This window comes from Rhineura floridana, chromosome 8 (assembly GCF_030035675.1).
Source record: "Rhineura floridana isolate rRhiFlo1 chromosome 8, rRhiFlo1.hap2, whole genome shotgun sequence".
NCBI classification, from domain to species: Eukaryota; Metazoa; Chordata; class Lepidosauria; order Squamata; family Rhineuridae; genus Rhineura; species Rhineura floridana.
Genome location: NC_084487.1, coordinates 25,393,753 through 25,417,218, shown reverse-complemented (window position 1 = coordinate 25,417,218; position 23,466 = coordinate 25,393,753). Strand labels below are relative to the sequence as shown.

Here is a 23,466-nt window from a genome sequence, read left to right as displayed (position 1 = left end):
GGCTTATTGGCTCACAAACAAGCCATATGCCTACACATGCCCTGCTCCAGTGAAGCTATCTTACTTTCTTAACCCATAAATTTATATGATGTCTGAATTAGGAAACAGTTATTTAAATGCTCCCTCCAAACAAGAATGTCACTGATATATATCTTGGGTGTTAAGATCAGCAGAGGGGGCCCTCTTGGTAGTTCTTTCACCCTCAGGAGCTTGGGTGGGAGTGACCCAAGCTAGGGCATTCTCTGTGGCAGCCTCTAAATTGTGGAATTCCCTCCTCACAGAGGTGAATCTGACATCTTCATGATACAGCTTTTGTTGTATGTTGAAGATGCACCTCTTCACCCTGGCCTTTGACACTTGATATATATATATATATAAATATATTTTAGAACCCACTCTAGTTGTAATTAGTTTTTAGCTGTTTTTGATGTTGTATTGTACTTTGTTGTGACCTCCCCTGGGAACCTATGGTGAAAGACAGGTGATGGTGGTGGTGATAATGATTATTAACTGGTTTACAGTATATGCAGGCAACATGAGCTTGCAGTCACTTTGGTAACCTCTGATCTTTTTTACTCCTGTGACACAATGAGCTACGCCAAGGTTTGTTTGGCTTGTCCTCTGATCCTGAGCTCCTAGTTAAACTGTCTCCTTGCTAATCATGAGCTGTAGTATGGTTAGTAAGGAGACAGCTTCATCACAAGCCTGGATTCAGTAAAGAACTTTCTAAGTTCTGTTTGATTCTTATTACTACTAGATTTGATAATAGAAACTCTTGTAATCTCCATTGAGTAGCCCTATTTTGCTCAAATAATTCCATTGAAGTTGTGTTATGATACGGATTTTTCACATTCTGCCGTGTTAAACTAAAAATGCCTCCTGTGCCATTCTGCTGCTTCCCATAAGCTCATTTCAAAATGAAATCTTACAAAACTTATAGTCCTGAACTCAGAAACACTTGCTTAACAACCCTCTAAGTTTTCATGGTGATACACACAAAAGTCAAAGAGAATTGAGAGTTCAAAGTGTAAAACAAGAGGTAAAAAATCCAGACCCCTGTTGGATTTTTTTGTCAGTGGTCTCATAATTGGTTGAAATTAATTAAAAATCAGCCATGTTCACAGAGTGCCTGTAATTATATTACTGACCTTGTCCCATACTCTAAGCTTCATCTTCTGCAGTTTAAAGTTTTAAAAATGCATGGCTGTTCTTAAGATTACTATAAGTACTGTACAACATTATACAGCCGCGAGAATGTTGTTACGAGTTGTTATGGTGAGAATGTAACCTCTACAAATCTCCCTGTTAAAAGAGATACTGCTGATACCTATTTCTTTACTTACTACTTTTGTGCACTGTCAAAGCACTTAAGGCAGTTTACATTTTATAAGGATGGCTTGTCTGAAACATCAGTAAAAACACTGAGTGCACTTGTATTACAGCTTGACTTGGTTTCCATGTTAGTATATTTTACTGGCAGATTCTTTTCACTGGCAACTGAATTTGCATCAGAATCTGTGAGTGAAATGCAGTATTAGAATAATTAAAATAGGGTAGACGGACACATACTTTCTGAAAGCAAAGAGTCTGTGGTGGATTTAAAAAGAGAAAAAAGCTGTAGAAGAGAGGAGAAGAATAACAGACACAACAAGAAGCATAACCCGATGCTTATAGGCAAGGTCCATTGCAGGAAGGTTAGAAACATCAGTGAGATGTATCACAAAAATAAAATTGTCAAAAGCGGAGTCCTATTGGAACAGATCACTGAACCTGACAATATTTTTAGTTCAAATCAGACTCTAATTTGCTACTCTGAATTCACTTCAAATGTCCATATGCTGATAGTAGGCTGCTGCATATAACCTGTACAACACACTTATATTCAGTCCATGCAGAGGAACAAAAGGCTATCTAAGATTTATGTAAACACCCATCATGGGATCATGGAAGCTGCCCCAAGTCAGATTCTATTTAGCATGAGGGAATCCAAACAGGGAATTGCATGGGGAAGTTGCCAAAGCACAACTGTCTTGTTTTAATCTTTGCAGAGGTTAGAAGTGTGTTTATATATGGCACTGTACCCTCTCACAGTCTTCAGAGGGTTCATGCAAGTTGAACTGGGTCATTTGCACAACTACACTTTCTGCATTTTCCTTTTACCAAGTTATATGAAAAGGAATAATATCCTGACTTCAGGGGTTTGAACATTCATGCATCCCTTTGGGGGAAAATACCTGGAACTGTAGGCAATTGGAAGATTTGAAAATGAGGCCCTTTCATGTGGTTGTTTTCTAGTAATATAGTTGGGGGTTAAAGGCTGCCTTCTTTCACTATGTTAGCACATTCAGTGAGGGATTTATGTCTCTGCCATGTATAAGGTATACACAGGCCCACTTTATTATTTCTAACAGGCACACTGTAGAACAAGGATAGCCAATGTGGTACAACTCTCATCATCCCCAGCCACCATGGCCCATGATCAGAGATGATGGGAGTTGTAGTCCAACAAAATCTGGAGGGCACCATGTCTCCTGTAGAACAAGAGTTGACTACTAGAGAGAGCTGTGGAATAGAGAGAGTTGTTTCTGAGGGGAAAATATCACATAGCTTGAAGGGGGGCCTTCCACTTTCCCTCCCCTACATGGCTCCCCCATATGGGCTCCTGCTGGGAGGAAGGGCAGGATATAAATCAAATAATAAAATAAATAAATATGTTCAAGGGTATAACAAAAGCTTGCATAGCTTTGTAAAGAAAGTACTTCATACTGTTTGTCATCTCTTTTAATTTTTGGTTTTAGATAGGCAGTGAAAGAGCCTGCCTGGAGTGGAGCTAGGTTTTGGACCAAAAGTATGAACTTCTTGGTAATGATTCTGTCAGCCTGCCATGGAGTTCCCAGCCAGAGGCACTTAAACCAACAAAGACAAATCAGTGTTACTAATTTTTTCCCCACTGGATTTAGTGTGTATGTGTGTGAAACAGAGAATATGAATGCTTCTTCAGGGTGTCTTAAGTAAGAATATATCAATAAGGTGGTATAAGACGAAACAACAAATAGAATTATCAACTACAGGTTAAGAGAATGAAGTCTTCCTGAACGTTTGCTTATCCTTTCTAGTAACTATACTCTGTAGCCACAAACAAATACTGCAAGTCATATTGTTTGTTATATGTTCTCTCACAAAAAGCAACCATATATAACTTTTCACATTTTAAAAACAAAGACATGAAGTGCATGTTGATCTGCTAGGGGTCATTAGGAAAGGTATTGAAAACAAAACTGCTGATACCATAATACCATTGTATAACTCTATGGTGCGGCTGCATTTGGAATACTGTGTACAGTTCTGGTTGCCTCACCTCAAACACAATATTACAGATTTGGAAAAGGTTCAGAAAAGGGCAACCAGAATGATCATAGGGATGGAGCAACTTACCTATGAAGAAAGGTTTGAGCATTTGGGGCTTTTTAGTTTAGAGAAGCGAGTCAGAGGTGACATGATAGAAGCGTATAAAATTATGCATGGCATGGAGAAAGGGGATAGAGAAAAGTTTTTCTCCCTCATAATGCTAGAACTTGTGGGCGTTCATTGAAACTGAATGTTGGAAGATTCAGGACAGACAAAAGAAAGTACTTCATGCAGCACATAGTTAAACTATGGAATCCGCTCCCGCAAGAGGCAGTGATGGCCACCAATGTGTATGGCTTTAAAAGAAGATTAGAAAATTTCATGGAGGATAAGACTATCAGTGGCTACTAGCCATGATGGCTATGCTCTGCCACCATAGTCAAATACAGTATGCTACTGAAAACCAGTTGCCAGTAGCCACAGGAGGGCTTCCAGAGGTTTCCAGCAACTGGTATTGGAGGAGGGGAGGAGCAGGGCAGGTTTGATCATTTGCATACTTATTGAGTTCAGTGCGATTTATCATGCAATCATGCTTAGGATAGGTAAAACTGACCATAGGGGAGGAGGAGAATGGTGGGAGGGGAGGGGAGAGGGGGAGGGGAGAGAAGGGGGAGGGAAGGAGCAAAAAGGAGGGGATAGGAGGGAGGAGGAGGGGAGGGCAGGTTTGATCATTTGCATGCTTTTTGAGTTCAGTAGGATTTACTCCTGTACAATTATGCTTAGGATAGGTGAAACTGACCTGGGGGAGGGGGAGAGAAAGGTTGGGAGGAAGGGGGAGGAGATTGGGTGTGTGGGCACTGGGGAGAGGGAAAGCCCCTTTCCTTTCCAAAAGGAAAACATTATGAACAGTATTATTGTTTTTCAGGGTTTCCCCCACCTTTCTATTCTACAGCAGGCACGTGTAGTCTCCCACCCAAATTGAAACCAAAACCAAAGCAGTCACTGGTCACAACATCTACACCAGCCCTTTATTCCATTTTAAACAGCATGGCTTCCCCCAAAGAATCCTGGGAAGTGTAGTTTGTGAAGGGTGCTGAGAGTTGCTAGGGGATGCCCTATTCCCCTCACAGAGCTACAATCCTTAGAAGAGGGGCTGACTGTTAAACCACTCTGCCCACTGGAGCTCTGTCAGGGGAATAGGAATCTTATAACAACTCTCAGCACCCTTCACAAACTACACTTCCCAGAATTATTTGGGAGAAGCTATGACTGTTTAAAATGGAATAAATGTCTGATGTGGGTGTAATTCCCCTGATCAGCCAAGTCAAGCAGCTGTTAGTCTGGCTTTTAGAACACTGACAGTTAGTTCTTACTGAGCATGCCTGTGCTATCATAGAGTCCAATGTTAAATTTCTTAAATTAATTAAAAATCAGCCATGCATTTTTTTAAACTTTTAAACTGCAGTAGATGAAGGTCAGAGTATGGGGCAAGGTCAGTAATATGATTACAGGTACTCTGTGAACATGGCTGATTTTTAATTAATTATGAGACCACTGACAGAAAAAAGACCAACAGGGGTCTGGATTTTTTTTCTCTTGTTTTACACTTTGAATCCTTGATTCTCTCTGAGTGTTGTGTATCACCATGAAAACTTAAAGGGTTGGTAAGAGTGTTTCTGAGTTCAAGACTTTGTACCATTTTGTTTTGAAATGAACTTATGTGAAGCAGCAGAATGGCATGGGGGGTATTTTCAATTTAACATTACAGAATGCGAAAAATCCATGCTGGCTATAGTATTCACTGTTACTTTCTTTTTTCTGATGAATTCTGACCTTTGCATTTTTAGTATGCCTTTTAAATAACTGGTTTGTTTTTAATACTTTGATGTTCTTAAACCCTCCATCGGTAGAATAATTTACTGTAGCAATCCAGTTTTATAGTCAGATGTGTCCCACAAAAGCAATAAAAATAAAACACATGGAGGGGTTGCATTAAACATGACTACATTTGCAATTAAAAAAAATCCCTTCATTGAGAGCTTTCCTTTTCTTTTCTAGAAACAACACAGTTGCCAAAAGGTCATCAGAGTCAATAATGCCCTATAAAGTAAAGTGCATAACTAGGGTTGCCAGGTCTCCGGTTTTCGCCTGGAGACTCCAAATTTTGATGGTCCTCTCTGGGTGAGTCACCTTAATCTCTGGACTCTCAGCTTTAATTTTAAAAAACATGAAGTTTGTTTTTAAAAAATTAAGGTGGTCTGGTTCACGAGATATATCAGCTGCTCCCCCCCAAACTTCTGTTAAATCAGCTCATGGCTGGCTGCTCTAACCCCACCCTTTCAGGTTTGTAGCCAATGAAATCAGGGTTGTGATTTGTTGACCTCCAGGCAGTGCCTAGACCCCATTGCAATACCAGAAAATGGTTGTTTTTTTCCTGCTTATTTGAAAATCTCATAAATTGAGTAAGTATATATCTTTCAGGGTTTTTTTCTTTTGTGTGCAGGAGTCAAAGTATAAATTTTCCTGGGCTGTTAAAGAGGGCAGTGTTTTGAAAAACTTTGAAACTTTAACCCAGTACTCACTTTTCTTGGGAGTAAAGCTGTAATGCTAATCCCACATACCTGGAGTAAACCCCATTGAATTCAATAGAACTTACATTTGAGTAGACAAGGTTAGGATTGTAAATTAATGGGACTTTTGAGTGAACATAGCAAAGAATTGTGTTTGTGTTGTGAATCTTTCTCTCCCCTTCTAATCCTATTTTTAAAGCGATTAGGCTGGGCTTAATCAGGTATCACAGTTTTTATTATCTAGGAAACTAATACTGATTTTTTTAAAAAATGTTCTGCAATGACAATAAACTATTATATGGAGTGTATGTATTTTTACACCTGTGGTACGTGCGTGTATATGGAGTCTTTCCAACAACCCTGTGAGGTAGGGTTGGTGATTAGAAACAAGGCAGCTCACAATAAGAAATAAATCCCTTTAAAATCCAATAACCATAAAAACAAGTATAAACAGTTGCAAAAGAGCTTCAAGTGGCATGGTTCTGAATTGTGGGTTGGGGGAATGAAGTTCTTTATCACGTGAGGTTGCAGTAGCTCAGTGGTAGGCGGATATGCTTTGCATGCAAAGGTTCAAAATTCTATTTCTGGAAAAGACTATTGTCTGGAATCCAGGAGAGCCAATGCTAGTCCATGTCATCAGTACTGAGCTAGGTGGTACCAAATGGCCTGAGTCAGTATAAGGCTTTTTCTTTTTGTTCCTAAAAGTGGAAAGAGACCCAAGCACCATAGTGACTCCAAAACTTATTTATATATATATATATATATATATATATATATATATATATATATATATATATATATATATATATATATATATATATATATATATATATATATATATATATAAGTTTTACTTATATAAATAAGTATAAAACATAAAACTATCGGGAACGGATTATCCCAATATATACAAAGGTAGAATACAATAAAAAGGATAGAATTGTGTCACCAACAGAGATTACATCTACCCCTTAGGATCAGCCATGGCAGGCTGCTTCTTTTGCTGGCCCAGCCAAGGTGGTGTCGTCCCTAGACTCAGCCAGAATTGATCAACTGTAAACCAAGGTCATCTAGAAAGAGACTTTTTTTTATGTTCACACCATTGTGGGTTGTTCAGCTTCCAAGCAACATAGGCATTTAAATAGGCATTATCCACTATAATTTTGAGGAGAGGACCCCATTGGCCAGTTTTATCATGCATTTGGAAGTGTATGTGGAGGCCATCTAATTACTGGTGTCAACACCACCTTTTCTTTTATTATATGACTAGGGGTTGCCACCCTGACTTGCTTTGTTCATTCAGTCACCCTCCCATCTATCCCCCTCACCCAAACTATCCCCCTCCCCTTAAAGCTCATGCACATCACCACTCCTCCCCTTAGAGCTTGTGAAAAGCCTTTTATGATTACCCCCTTGCTTCTCCCTCCTCCAGGACAGAGGTACAAAAGAATGCCAACCCCACCTATCCCTCACACCCCCTTGACAAACACCCACTGCCCCAGCCTCCTTTCCCCCCACCCTCCTTTCACAGGTTGTGAAGCCTCCATCCCCCCTCCTTTAGACCTTCTCCCTTGAGGAGGAGGGAGGCAACTGGCCAAGGCATGCTGCACAGGAATACTCAGCATAGGCCAGGGCAGCTCATCAGCAACTGTCCTGCTCTTCCACCACCCGCCGCTTCCCTTCTCCTCACCCTCAGCCTCTGAGGCTGAAACAGAATTGTCAGTGAGGTGGGTGGTCATCACACTGTCATCATGCTGCATCATGCTACAGGAGAGAGAGAGAGAGAGAGAGAGAGAAGAATTATTTCAGGCCTTCACTTATTGTGTGAGATTACTGTGTGTTTAAGCACTGAAGAAAGGAGAATCCTCATCCTTCCTTTAATTGGTAGATACAATTGTCAGATCTTTTTGAAAATCAAAAACGTTTCTGTTCACATATCTGTATTTGTGGTCAAGAATGCTGTGTGGGAATTTCTGGTTTCTTTCTTATTCAATGCACCACCCAGAGCTAGCTTTTGTTTTTGATTTGTAGCCAATTCCCTGGTTAGTAGCATATAGACGAGAAAGTTAACAGTTATTGTTCATCCAAAACCCTGCAAATGTGCTGTTAATTTCTCAACCACTGTCTGGCTTAGATTTGAAGCTGCTGTGGCATCTTCCTTCCCCTTATACATGTCAGCATCATAAACATATGATGCTTTGTAATCCCAACACAGCCAGAATTTTATGCCATGCTTCTCAGGTTTGGATAACAGATATTGCCTTATTGGACATATTCCACTGAATGGCTCTAATTAATTGTTTGTTACTTGTAATTTTCTCATGTGGCATGAAGTGCTGTGAGTGTGAGTGCAACTGGCATCAAAATAAGCCCAAAAGCAGAATTATTAAGTATTACTCAATATGAACTCTGCAAATTCCTATGATGGAAGAAAGAAAAACAGTTTCGCTGATCACAAGAAAGGTTCTAACTAGGGGAAGAGGTGGTATTTAAAAGTTCAGGTTTGTAAAGTTGTGTAAACCTGGGGGATACTATTGGCCCTCAATGCTGTTTGTAGTGATGTTAAGAAAAGTGAGTGATCTGTCTATTATGAAAATATACAAAATACTGTTTTTCACCCTCTGTTGTTTCACCATCTATGTTAATTTTTCACAAGAAATGGAAAGAACAGGTTCTAGTCTAAGCATTATGAAAAGTAACTAAAAAATAGAAGCATTTTCCAGAGTGATTTTGACCCCTAGCACCTTACATACATTTTCATTATTATTATTTTTCTCAGTTAATCCATTACGGTAGAATTGATCTCAGTCTGTGAGAACAAACACATAGATTCTTCACTTAATGTCTGAAGGAGAGCCTGGAACACCACATAGCAGTTAAAACTTCACAATTTTCCATTAAAGTTTTATAAAATATTTTCAGCACTGCCAGGGTACATTTAGCAACTACTGATGGAGGGTTACAGTTCTCATTTGTAAATATATGAGAGTAAGAATTTGCATTCTCCAAAGACACATGCACAATAGGGAGCTGCAGCCCTCCAGATGTTGCTGGCTATAGCTCCCACCGTCCCTGACAACTGGCCACGCTGGCTGGGGCTGATGGGAGTGGGAGTCGAACATTATCTGAAGGGCCACAAGTTCCCCATCCCTGCTGTAGGCCCACAAAATCATCTGGTTAGACTCCTGTTTGAAGAAGTTTTCCCTGTCACTGTGAGGCTTACCAGGGGTAAATCAACCTGATCTAGTTTCATGGCAGGTGTTCTACTCAAAAAAGCAGGTGGGAATGAAACAATGTTAAATAAGAATTTAATAACAGAAAGCAGTGTTTATTTAGCTCTGCTTCCTCAACTGTCTCCTGGTCACTGGGCAGAAAACAAAAACCTAGAAATCTGGTTCAGATGAACTGGGAAAACGTCTCTTCCCAGGCTTCTGGCACCTTACAATACCGGTACTCAGCAGGATGCTGTAGGACCTGCTGTTAGCATGTACATTTCACAAAGAAGGAAAACCAACCATGAAAAGGTTAACTGACAGTAAAGACTAAATCAAAACCCTCAGGCGATACAGGTGCAGACCCTAAATCACCTAATGACTAAATGATCGTGATGGGCTATAAAGACAGGAAAAGAAAAGGATGTCTGTGTGTGGGGAAGTAAAGAGGAGAAAGACGGACTGTGTAACTTGTGTATTCGATGCTGGAACTGCTTTATGTTATTCTGCTGATAAAAGACTGTATATTTCTACACGTGAGTTGCGTTATTCTTGGCAAGGTGCAAAGCAAGGGTCTGACTACGGTCGGGTACGCCAGTGTATGTCTGCCAGCGCAAACACCAACACCTGCCACTTCCAGAAACAAAGCCTTGTAGAGCTGGCTTGGACCTCAGCACTCCTAAGAACCAGAGCTTGGAAGATTACTTTTTAAAAGGAATAAATTGCAATTACTGTTACATGGCCCCCAAAAGGAATAAATTACCATTACAATTACAATTGTTCTGAAAGGAATTTATTACTTTACCATTACTCAGAAGTAATCACTACAATTACAGTTAAGTTATTTTTATTTTAAAAAAGCTAGAGTGCCTACAAGGTGCTGGCCTTAGCTGCTTCACACCTAAGTAGCCTAAAACAACATTAAAAATAAAACACAGACAGAGGTAGTAGAATAATTCTTTTTATCCACAAGATAGCAGTGGTGGTCTCTCCACTGGTAAGGGAGACGGGTGAGAGGCAGAGGCAGCAAGTGTCATATCTTTCATTCAACCACCTCCTGGGCCCTGCTCTGCAACCAGCTAAGGTATACTCAGCCAAGCAAACATTTTCTCCTGGGATGCAAAAAGTTTAAACACTGCAAATGCAGCAAAGTAGCCTGGGAGATTGGGGGAGGCCGCTTTGCATGCCGAGTGCAAACACAGTACAGGCATACCCCGCTTAACGTCGCTTCACTTAACGTCACCTCGCTATAACGTACATGCTCCATACGCCACCATACCCCGCTTAACGTACATGCGCTTCGCAATTACGGACACTTAATGGCATGACGCCACTGCCATCTAGTGGCGATTGCAGTGCAGTACATGCATAGATAATTGCTTCACTTTAAGTACATTTTCACTTTACATACACGCTCCGGTCCCATTGCATATGTTAAAGCGGGGTATGCCTGTATTGACACACACACGCATACATAGTCTCTCATCTCCACAGTTCTTTATCTCCATTCCACCGCAGCCTCCTCCTCCTTCATCCACATCCTTGCCCTCCGGCTCCTTTCTCCCTCCACTCCATTCTTCTCCAACACTGTCCATCTTTTTAACAATTATTTTCTCCACTGCACCCAGTCTCGCTGTCCACCTCCTCCCTTGTCACCTCCTGAACACCCACAGAGCACAAGGGAAGAGCAATGCTGCACAGAAGCCCAGTTTGAGGCACATAATTTTCATCCATGAATCAGAGGAGCAGAAGACTTCCCCTGCTCCCCCCAGTAACGCCCAAAAGTAATGCTGGAAATATTACACTTACTTCTCACAAGTAATAAAATTGCTTCTGTTACAATGAAAATGTAATTACGCACTCGTTCCTCAAAAAAGTAATAAATTACAAGTAATTGATTTTTATAACTAATTACTTCCAAGCTAAGAATATAAGAAAAGCCTGCTATCTCAGGCCAGTGGCCCATCTAGTCCAGCACCTTGTCCTCACAGTGACCAACCTAATGCCTGTGGAAAGCCCAAAAGCAGGATCTGAGCACAACAGCATTCTCCCCACTGACATTCAGAGGCATCCTCATTCGCTGATATAGTAAGTAAGTAAAATTTAATTTTTGTGTCGCCTATCTGGCCGAAGCCGCTCTAGGCGACGTACATCTTGAAATTCGATAAAATACAATATAAATACAGAATAAAATACAATGCAGTCAACAATATCCATTCTAAATAGCAGCAGTATAGGACAATGTAGGGCAATCAATAAACAATTTTAAACAATAATGGAAAAATTAGCCCACTCCGGAGATCCCGAAGGCCTGTCCAAAGAGCCAAGTTTTTAATGCTCGGCCAAGCATGGCGAAGATCAAAAGGGAGGGAGTTCCAGAGAGTGGGGGCCGCCACTGAGAATGCCCTCTCTCTAGTCCCCGCCAACCTAGCTGTTTTCGTTGGTGGGACTGAGAGAAGGCCCTGCGTGGCTGATCTAGTCGGGAGGCTTAGTTGGTGGTACTGGAGGTGCTCCTTCAGGTAAACTGGGCCGAGACCTTATAGGGATTTAAAGGTTAACACCAACACCTTGAATTGGGCCCGGAAAACAACTGGAAGCCTATGTAGGTGAAATAACACTGGCGTGATGTGATCACAGCGGCAGCTGTTTGTAAGCAAACGAGCCGCCGCATTCTGCACCAGTTGTAGTTTCCGGACCGTTTTCAAGGGTAACCCCACGTAGAGCGCATTGCAGTAGTCTAATCGAGAGGTGACCAGGGCATGTACCACCAGTGGGAGCTGATGAATAGGGAGGTAGGGTTGCAGCCTCCGTATGAGGTGTAGTTGATACCAAGCTGCCCGGCTCACTGCTGAAATCTGAGCCTCCATGGTCAGCTTGGAATCAAGAACAACCCCGAGGCTGCGGACCTGATCCTTCAGGGGTAAGCTCACCCCATTAAGCTTCAGGTCAACAACACCCAACCTTCCCCTGTCACCCACAAGCAGTACCTCGGTCTTATCAGGATTGAGCTTCAGCTGATACCACATCTTAGTCGTAGGTTTCCCTCCGTCCCTTCCCAACCACTATCCCCTCCTCCCTTCCTGACTGAAACCCTTAGGCTTTATTCCTGTGTTGGCAGTTGTGCCCTGTTAGGCTCCTCCTGGTCAGTTAACCCCTGAGCAGTCTTTCACTTATTAGCTGTCTTTTCCCTTTTGCTTCCTCTTCCTGCTATGTCAATCAACCTCCAGGGCTTCCTCTGGCCTCCACTGGTTTATACACCCCCCCACTTCAAACTCCTTTTAAAGTCTTAACATCTTGGTGACTAGCAGGGCCAGCTCCAGGCATGCTGGGGCCCTTGGGCATCAGCTTGCCATGGGCCCCAGTGTGTGTGCGGACACACACGCACACGGGGCCCCCACGCCCCCACTTACCTGTCTCCTGTCTTTTACCATTGCCCTTAACAAAGATGGCAGTCACGGTTTCCCCAAGGAGATGACGCCACTGCTGCCATGTTTGTTGATGGCACGCGTGCGTGCATCTCTGCCATCAACTAAGATGGCGGCAGGGACTTCAGTACCTTAGGGAAACCGCGGCCGCCATCTTCGTTAAGGGCAATGGTAAACGACAGCAGACAGGTAGGTGGGGGTGTGGGGGGATCGCGGAAGGGGAGCGGAGGGGCGGCTGAAGGGCCCCCTGTAGCTTTGGGGGCTGTTGGGCCAGTGCCCCACCTGGCCGCCCTTTAGAACTGGCCCTGGTGACTAGACACAAGCCCTACAAAAGAGGAGCATCTCCATGTGCTCACATTTGTTTTTGTTTATTTTACCTTTAAGCATCTCTTGTGTCAAACTGGAAAGAGTTTTAAACATTTGGAATTTTATAGGGAGCTGACTTAAGAGAATTCTACACCTTGGAATGCATTTGTTCTCCTGATTCAATATTAGTCTTGCCTTAATTTGTTTTGCTAATTATACATTTAGACCTCTATACCAATGTCCACATATACCCTATCCTAACAAGCTTTACTAGTACAGCAATAAGAAATATTTTATACAGTATTATCTCATTCTCATTTAATTGTTAATCAGTGAATTGCTTTTAGTAGATGTCTAATGGCTTGTCCATATGAAAACTGCTTCTCCCTTGAGTAAGTTGAAATTAGAATTTGATATTTATTTCGTATGATTACCTGTATGTAACAAGAAAATTATCCTCCACTCCTCTTGTTCTATATAATACATAGCATAAATCTCTTGTAAATAAGAAACTGAAAACTCAGTGTTCTTACATCTCTTTTGTAGACTCAAAATCGCATGAAATTGATGGCAGATAACTATGAGAATGATCACCTCAAATCGTCATCTCATTCGAACCAAACTAACCATAAACCCTCCCCAGATCAGGTAAGGTTGTTTTTTTCTTTTTAAAGTGATCATTTACTGAAGTGTACTGATTGTATAGTATCTAGGACCAGAAGCGGCTGTTCCAAAACAGAATTCAAAGAATTAGTATGTTCTAATTTATGACATAGATTTCCTTTGCCATGTATAAAATTGGAATTCCCTGTTAGCAAATCATTAGATTCTATTGTTTCAGAAGAATTAGTCCAGGAGAGGTTTGTTGGCATATCATTTGTACTGTAACTCATGTGAAGAATATTTCACATTATTTCTTTCTGTGGAGGCTTATGTGCTCAAATCTGTGACCTTATTGCTTGTTTGTAAGGGCTCCATCCCCATGAGGGAATCCCAACCTGTGTGCTAAATGATCACAGGCTGTTCTTGCACAAGCTCAATGAAGCTTGACCTAAACGGCAATCAGTTTACCATTTCTAATGCACAGTCTAGATTCATGTGTCACTGGCTAAACTGAGACATGCTTAGACATTAACAAAGGGCTTAGCAAGCCCTATAGGTGATGCAAAACAACCTCCTAAATAGAAAACCCTTGCCAATATTGCAGCATTCACCAATTTAAAATATTAGTAAACCTTATATGGTTACTGCCTAGCCAATAAAAGATCTCCACTCTCTTGTAATTCTAAAACCATCATATTTTGGATTTAGATGTAAATATTTCCTATTCCATTCATACAAAAATGTGACTCTGTGCAGTGGAATGGTTATGGGAGAAATTAAAAATGAAAGCCCCTAAAACTGAAATTGCTCACTGACGTAAAAAATTATGCTTCAGCCGCTTCCAACGGTAATGCTGGAGAAAAAGCTTAGGGGGCATGGTATGTTGTCTGTGCTTTTCTTGGAAGGACACACATGCTAAGGTAGAAAATGGAGTAACATTTTTTCTGCCCACCAGTTCCTATCATGCTGAGCTTTAACATTTAGAATAAGTGAATCAGTAGATGGAAACTTCCAAGCTATTCTTTGGAGATGTCAGACATAATGTTTCTTATCATGGAGCAGCATTGCTGTCGCAGATTAAAGCAGTGTTCTGCAGTTCTCAGTTAACTGGGGAATAGAAAGATATTTGTTTTGCACACTGACAGGAAGCTAAGGGCTCCTCCCTCATGTGAAATATGATTGCAGCACAAGGTAGTGATCATATGAGATGAAGGCAAACTGTCAGATTTATTTATTTATTTATTCGATTTATATTCCACCCTTTCTCCCAGTAGGAGCCCAGGGTGGCAAATGCAGAGAAATTCGGCCACAGTCATTGATCAAATGTGTTTTCAGCACATTTAAATCTCCAGAAATTAACTAAGTCACCCAAGACTACTTATAATGATTCGTGATATTTGAAGATAGCAGAATAGATCAGGAATTAGTGACTACTTTTTCCTATCACTGGAATGTTATTATTTTGTGTGGTTTAAATACTAATCACCTCTTTATTTCATTCCCATGCTGCTCTGGGGCTTTTCCCCCTTGTCTTCTCTCAACCAATAGGATGAGGAGGAGGGTATTTGGGCATAGCCAATCAGATGCTCTTAGTTCAGCCATTTTGTTCAGAACGGTGAGAATCAGCTTTCTTTACCAGTAGAAAAGTTTCCCACGGTCACTCTTGCATCTTGCTTCTGTGTGATTCATGAGGTTTGGGTGTCTTTCCTTTCCCTTTCTAATGTGGTCTCTGCATGTAAATGTTTTCCTACTTATTTGTTGTATCTTTCATTTTTTTTAATCTGTGTTAACTTCTTACTCTTTTGTGTCACTGTGAGGATACACTCACAGAGCATGTGATTGGATTTATATGCAAGCAACAGCATGATTTGTGTTGGAACAGGGAATGTCTCCAGTTTAATTTAATAGTACAGTTTAATCATGTAAATATTGGCAATTAGAAAAACTTTTGCTAAAAAGCTGAATGATCTAGAGATCCTTTTTTTAAAAAAAAACAAATAACCTAAGAGGTTATATTTCCACCATTTACACGAAAGAATTTGAGCACAATGAACCGTGCTGTTGAAATTGCTACAAGATTGTCAGATGCCCCCAATTACCTGAAATGCTTGATAATACAAAAGAGGAGTTGGAGAAGGTTAATGGTAGCTTAATGGAAGAAATAGGTCTCCATCTTCTCTGCGTACATTTTGCCTAATTAATTCTCTTGTTAAATATATTGTTGCATTGGTCAGATCCTTCATTCTAAAACAATTACGTGGAAAACCTAATCCAGCTGTGCCAGGGTCAAACTTTAATTTTACAACCTGGGGGTTGAATTGGCAACCCCTTTTTGGGGGGAAAAATATTTAATTCATGCTCGTTGGTGATCTCATGCCCCTTTGTTTCTCTGCCATGTCTACGTGTTTGTGTATGGTGTTAAACTATTAAATGTGATGAAAAAGAGTATTAGTATCATAATGACGAATGCCAGAGAGCAGGGCAAGATGAGGTAAGTTAATGGGAAAAAAGAGAAATTCTCTTAGAAGGCAGGAACAGTGCAGACCAATTTACATTGTAAAATGAAAATGTTGTGGCAGATGTTGATTAAAGAAACCTCCAGTTAACAATAGTATGTACAAAGAAGATAAAATTAAGGAACCATACATGCTTTTTTTCTAAATATGACTTGTCTTTTTGTCACAAAGTGTAGATGAGTTGTTCATGTTTGTGTTGCTAAATCTGATACACTGTTGTTCACTCCTGTTACTATGGAAAACTGAACTGACACAACAGATAAAAGGGTGATGACATCATAGGGGCTTCAAGGACTGTTTGCAACTCCTTTGCTATGGAAAAAAATACGTTTGAAATCATAGTAAGAAAGCCAAAGGGTAGGACAACATGGTGCAGGAAAAAGGAACAGAATATGAAATGGGAATGGACAAGAGAGAAATATGAAACATGGAATCAATTATTAAAGTGTGGACGTTGAAATCTTTCATTTAGAAGTATACAGATGCAAAGTGTATTGTGCCTTTATTGTGTGTGTTGTTTGTACAAAGGGTTTTGTCAAGGGGCCCTTTGTACCTGGTGAGCTTTCCAGGGTCTTATTCCTGCCCATGTTCCACATTGACCCTGTCACTAGGGCAGGTCAGATGGTCCTGAGTAAAAAGGACTTGCTGCCACAGCTTGGGACACCCAATATGAGCTTTCTTACATATGGCTGCAAATAGTTAATAAACCATGAAGCTTCATCTTTAACACCACAGCCCCAGGATACATGCATACACCATAGGAGCTGAGTCAAACTTTATCATACTGGTCTCTGACCTTCCACTTCCTAGGTCAAGAGGCAGTACTAGCTAATGCTGGAGGGCTCTGCCAGAAGAAGTGGGAAACTTGCAGAGGGGCAAGAGAAATATTTCAGAAGCCCATCTGAGGGTAGCTCTGGGACTTTCATTTGAGTCAGCAGGATGTTACGGCTTGGGAACCTCCTGCAAGGGGTTTTGATAAGTGGGTTGGATAATGATGTCATGTGAGTGCTCACAGTCACCTGTCGAATTTGGCCTTGAGGCCAATCCTGATAACTCATGAAGGGACCCTGGACTTCTAAATTTGGCACTACACTACTGGACTTGGAGTTGAGGGACCAAGGGTTGCTGTCTTGGAGGCCTCAATATTCCTGCCAAGGCTTCCTTGTCTGGATGGCTCAGGGCTTTGACTGCCATGAAAGCCATGGGGCTATCCCAAAATGCCATTGGCACAATATTATACAGCCACAAGAGTGGCTGTATACCATAGCCAGCGTGGATTTTTCACATTCTGCGATGTTAAATTGAAAATACCCCCCATGCCGTTCTGATGCTTCCCATAAGCTTATTTCAAAACAAAACCTTACAAAACTTATAGTCCTGAACTTAGAAATGCTTGCTTAACAACCCTCTCAATTTTCATGGCAATAAACAAAACAGTCAGAAAGAATCGAGAGTTCAAAGTCTAAAGAGAGAGAGAGAGAGAGAGAAACCCAGAGCCCTTTTGGACTTTTTTCTGTCAGAGTTCTCATAATCTGTTGAAATTCATTAAAATCAGCCATGTTCACAGAGGACCTATAATCCTGTTATTGACCTTGCCCCATACTCTGACCTTCATCTTCTACAGGTTAAAAGTTAAAAAATGCCTGGCTGATTTTTAATTAATTTAATAAACTGAATTTAATAAACTGAACTCAATGATAATGTTGGGCTTGCTCAGTAAGAACCAACTGTCAGTGTTCTAAAAGCCAGACTCACAGCTGCTGGGCTTGGCTGATCAGGGGTCCACACCCACACCAGACTTGGATTTCATATGAGACAGTCACTCCTATTCTCCTGACAGAGCTTCAGTGGCCAGACTGGTTTAACAGTCAGCCTCTCTGATTGAAGCTCTGTTAGGGGAACAGGGCATCTCGTAGCAACTCTCAGCACCTTTCACTCACTACACTTCCCAGGAGTCTTTGGGAGAAGCCATGCCTGTCTAAAGTGCAATAAAGGTCTGGTATGGATGTGGCCAGGGACAGCTTTGGTTTAAATTTCGGTGGGAGGCGACATGTGCCTGCTGTAGAATAAAAAGGTGGGGGAAACACTGAAAGCAATGATACTGTTCACAATGTTTTCCTTTTGGAAAGGAAATGGGCTTCTCTTCTCCCAATGCCCACCGATCCAATCTCCTCCCCCTCCTCCTACACTCCCTGCCCCTCCTCCTATCCTCCCTGCCCCTTGTCCAGGTCAGTATTGGACTATGACCTGGTAGACCAGGGTTTGAATCCCCACACAGCCATGACGCTGACTGGGTGACCTTGGGCCAGTCACTGCCTCTCAGCCTCAGAGGAAGGCAATGGTAAAACCACCTCTGAATACCATTTACCATGAAAACCCTATTCGTAGGGTCACCATATGTCAGGATAGACTTGAAGGCAATCCATTTCCATTTTCAAACATGATTGCACAGAAATAAATCCCATTGAACTCAAAAAGTATACAACTGATCAAACCTACCTTCCCTTCTCCCTCCTATCCCTTCCCTCTTGCCCCTTCCCTCCCCCTCCCCATGGTCAGTTTTACCTATCTTAAGCATGATTACATGGGCGTAAATATCATTGAACTCAATAAGCATGCAAATGATCAAACCTGCCCTCCCCTGCCCCTTCCTTTCCCTCCCCCTCCAATCCCCTCCTTCCCCCTCCCCCTGCACTCTCCTCCTTCCCCTCCCCTCCTTCCCCCTCCCCCTGCACTCTCCTCCTTCCCCTTCCCTTTCTCCTTCCCTCTCTTATTTATTTATTTTATTTATTTATTAGACTTTTATACCGCCCGACTAGCAATAGCTCTCTGGGCGGTGAACACAAGAAATACAATAAAATCACACAATATAATACAACAGAACATATAAAAATAAAACAATCTAAAATCAGTTACAACACATTTAAAATTAAGTTAACTTAAATTAAAATGCCTCGGAAAAGAGGAAGGTTTTAACTTGGCGCCGAAAGGATAACAATGTCGGCGCCAAGCACACCTCCTCGAGGAAACTATTCCACAGTTCGGAGGCCACCACTGAGAAGGCCCTAGATCTTGTCACCACCCTCCGGGCCTCCCTATGAGTCGGAACCCGGAGGAGGGCCTTCGTAGTAGACCGTAGTGTACGGGCCGGTTCGTATCGGGAATGGCGTTCCGACAGGTATCGTGGTCTTCTCCCCTCCCCCTGCTCCTACCCCATGGTCAGTTTTACCTATCCTAACCATGATTACATAGGAGTAAATCCCATTGAAATCAATAAGCATGCAAATGATCAAACCTGGTTTCCCCCTCCTTCCCCTCTCCTCTCCCTTCCTCCTCCCCTCCCCTCTTTCTTCTTGCTCCTTCCTTCTTCCCTGCCCACTATAGCCATCCCTCCCTCTCCCCCCAGTCAGTTTCACCTATCGTAAGCATGATTGCAGGGGAGTAAATCCCACTGAACTCAATAAGCATGGAAAAAATCAATCCATTCTCTGCAAGCTTGCACAGGATCCCATTTCTTACCTCCCGGATTAAAAAGCTGAGAAATTCACTAGTAAGCAAAAAACCTTGCGGTTTAAGAATGTACCTATAGCCAACAGATATTTCTATCAAACTTTAAAAAGCAGGGAAATTGGGCAGCTATAGTGAATGCAGCAGGGGAGCAGAATATCTGACCTCTCTGAGATATTGGACTGCCCTACAAATTTGTCAAAATGCAAACACCATTTGGTTTGGTCTTTCACAGTCCAATCCATTTACTGTGTAGCTTGGAAGAATTTGGTAACATGTGCCTCTGAGCATATGGTGAGTGGTGGCAACACCTGCAATCAGCCCAAATAATAGAAAGAAGACATGTGCTGTGCTGATCTTGGTAAGGCAGTTGACATAGTTCAGACAGTCACTTTAAATATGTCTGATTTACTGTGCAATTTTATTGAGGTTCCTATAGGAAATCATTTTCTTTTGCTTCTATTTCTGTGAATATGTGAAATACAGCAATATTTTGCAAAAATTTACACTCAAAAAACTCAAAAAATAATTGTGGATTAATGGCACTGACTATTCTACAGAATAGCCTCCAGTGGGCATCCAGTGTGTCTCAGTTTGCACAAGATAAAACAGTGGGAGGTGAAATATATTCTAGCAAACTTCTAGGTGTGCTCTATGTTTTTGATTGACCTTGCACACCTTGCCTTAAATGAAGTGGTTTAAACATAGCAGGCTGAAAACATGCATCTTGGGCAGGCTAAGTTTGTTTTTTCCAACAGCTAGAGTAATTCCTGAAGTAGCAACATATTGTTATCAGTCTGATTTTACATCAAACTGCAGTTTCAGATTCAACTGTTAATGCACCCAAAATAGAAATAGAACACAACCTCCAATTTGAAACACAAAAGGCTGTCTTCACCATCATATGACATTGACCAATAAAAAGGCTTTGAAATTAATAAAAATAAATTTGACACAGGTTTCTAGGATGAAAAATGAGAGAAATTATATTTTCTAGATTAGATTTTCTGTAGAAACAATAGTAACACAGGAATTAAGCAAAGTAAGAAGAACACCAACAAACATACAAAAACATAATTCTCCATTTTTGGAGATGACAGGTAGTGCCACCACTCACCATATGCTCAGAGGCACATGTTACCCAATTCTTCCAAGCTACACAGGAAGTGGATTGGACTGTGAAAGACCAACCCAAATGGTGTTTGCATTTTGACAAATTTATAGGGCAGTCCAATATCTCAGAGAGGAGGTCAGGTCTCCTGCTCCCCTGGTGCATTCACTATAGCTGCCCAATTTCCCTGCTTTTTAAAGTTTGATAGAATTATCTATGGGCTATAGGTACGTTCTTAATCCGCAAGGTTTTTTGCCTATTAGTGAAGGAGCAAGAGATGCCACACGTCCAAGCTGGATTTAGAAAGGGAAGAGGCACCAGAGTTCATATCGCAAACATACGTTGGATAATGAAATGGCCCAAGGGATTTCAGAAGAAGATCACCCTGTGCTTTATAGATTACAGCAAAGCCTTTGACTGTGTAGCTCATGAAAAACTATAGAATGCTTTAAAAGAAATCGGGGTGCCATAGCATCTGATTGTCCTGATGCGCAACCTATACTCTGGACAAGAGGCTACTGTAAGGACAGAATATGGAGAAACCGACTGGTTCCCATTCGGAAAGGGTGTGAGACAGGAGTGTATTTTATCACCCTATTTGTTTAATCCATACACAGAACATATCATATGGAAAGCAGGATTGGACTAAGATGAAGGAAGTGTGAAAATTGGAGGGAGAAATATCAATAATTTAAGATACGCAGACAATACCATATTACTAGCAGAAACCAGTAATGATTTAAAACGAATGCTGATGAACGTTAAAGAGGAAAGGACAAAAGCAGGACTACAGCTGAACATCAAAAAGACGAAATTAATGATAACAGATTTATGTAACTTTAAAGTTGACAATGAGAACATTGAACTTGTCAAGGATTATCAATATCTTGGCACAGTCATTAACCCAAATGGAGACAATAGTCAAGAAATCAGAAGAAGGCTAGGACTGGGGAGGGCCTCTATGAGAGAACTAGAAAAGGTCCTCAAATGCAAAGATGTATCACTGAACACTAAAGTCAGGATCATTCAGACCATGGTATTCCTGATCTCTATGTATGGATGTGAAAGTTGGACAGTGAAAAAAGCAGATAAGAGAAAAATCAACTCATTTGAAATGTGGTGGAGGAGAGCTTTGCACATATCATGGACTGTGAAAAAGACAAATAATTGGGTGTTAGAACAAATTAAACCAGAACTATCACTAGAAGCTAAAATGATGAAACTGAGATTATCATACTTTGGACACATCATGAGAAGACATGATTCACTAGAAAAGACAATAACGCTGGGAAAAACAGAAAGGAGTAGAAAAGGAGGAAAGCCAAACAAGAGATGGATTGATTCCTTAAAGGAAGCCACAGACCTGCATTTACAAGACCTGAACAGGGTGGCTCATGACAGAAGCTTTTGGAGGCAGGAATATGGAAGGTCTACATGTAGGAGATTTTTCATCAAGTGATGTTCAGACCATTTCATGTTGAGGTTTAGACTTTCAGGCGCTATTTCCCAATGCAGGGGTGGTTTGAACCTATTAAGACGGTCCATTCCTCGAGGCTTATGGTATCTGAAGGTTTCTAAACTGTCATTGGGGAGATTATTATTGCTGTGGCTGGTGCTCCTGTTGAAGTTCTGCTCACTCTGTGGGTTATAGAGAGAATGTGGATAACCTGCTTTTAATTAGTCTTAGTTTTTAATTATATTGTTTTAATAGTACTTTTATTGTTTTGTATTTGAATTATCTTTTTTCTGATGGAAGCTTCTCAGAATGAAATGTCTGTCCTCAGTCCAAGCAATATTTGAAAGGGTTAATAAATATTATCAGTTGGCCCAGTGTTTAGCATTGAAATGAAAATAGGTATCTTGTATTGAGCCAACTTCTGTGGATGTTTTTTAAATAAATTCACTTGGTTCATTTTGCCAATATTTTCAAATGTCCTTTTAATGTCGTGTGCTTAAAATGTTGAATGAATGCTGCTAGCTTGGGCAAAGAAAAGGATGGTCAGAATCTCTCTCTTGTTAATAAACAGAGGCTGTTTTGGAAAATATTCCCATATCTTGGGCAAACCTTGTTAGTCCATTGTACCTCTAGAAAGCATTCAGGTTGCACAGAGACTTGTGACCTGGCTCATCAGTCCTGTCTAGCTCTGCCTTTCTGCTTGGCAGGTGCTTTTGCATCCTCTTAAGATAAGCTCTGCAGTTGTGGGAAGCACTGTGACTCTTGCTAAGTGGCCAGCTCAAATTAGATGTGGGAGAAACATAGAGATAAGGACACTACTTACTGGTAGAGTTAATGCATCCCAAGGGAAAGAAATGAACTCCTCTGCAAGCTTTACTACACTTCAAGAAGGCATGATCAGCCTTTCCAAAATAAGCAGCAGTAATCAAATTAGGATGCTTTCAACAAGTGACTCATCCATGAATAAAATTATCTTGTTTCCAATTTAATATGTTCTTATCCCATATTTTAGATAGTTTGTACAAAAGGAATTCATATTCAGCTGGATAATGATACTACTTTAAAGGATATTGTTATTGTTTCCTTCCTGCTAGACCAGAAGACTAGCAAAGGTTAAAAGAGATATGGGATGTGTCATTTTGGCAAAGTCTATCATTTTGGAACATGCAGTGTTATCATACTTTATCTTTTAAAAGCAGAAGACTAGGAATCTCTGTAGATTAAGTATTGTGTTCTCAGTTATACGCAGCTTCACCCTTGTTCTCCAACACAAAAAAAAGATACTATGTTGTCTGGGTATTTTTGATTTTGCAACCCAATACTTTCTACGTTCTTGACCTTCTTTTCCCTTTCTTAAGAGTAAATCTTAAATTTAATTTCAACTCAAGAGGGGCCTGCTGAGAAAACACTGG

The 23,466-nt window shown here is 41.0% G+C and overlaps 1 protein-coding gene across 8 annotated transcripts in view; it reads left to right on the top strand.

Annotated features, from left to right (window-relative positions):
* The window catches only part of ERC1 (ELKS/RAB6-interacting/CAST family member 1), a 319,311-nt gene that overhangs the window by 251,993 nt on the left and 43,852 nt on the right, over window positions 1-23,466 (top strand). For 6 of the 8 annotated variants that reach the window (XM_061638638.1, XM_061638637.1, XM_061638636.1 and 3 more), the window contains one exon: window positions 13,408-13,509. In XM_061638638.1, the coding sequence (XP_061494622.1) occupies window positions 13,408-13,509 (102 nt within the window). Of the gene's footprint in view, window positions 1-13,407; window positions 13,510-15,012; window positions 15,080-23,466 lie in introns of all 8 variants that reach the window. The other 2 variants (XM_061638644.1, XM_061638643.1) reach the window with 1 other exon arrangement.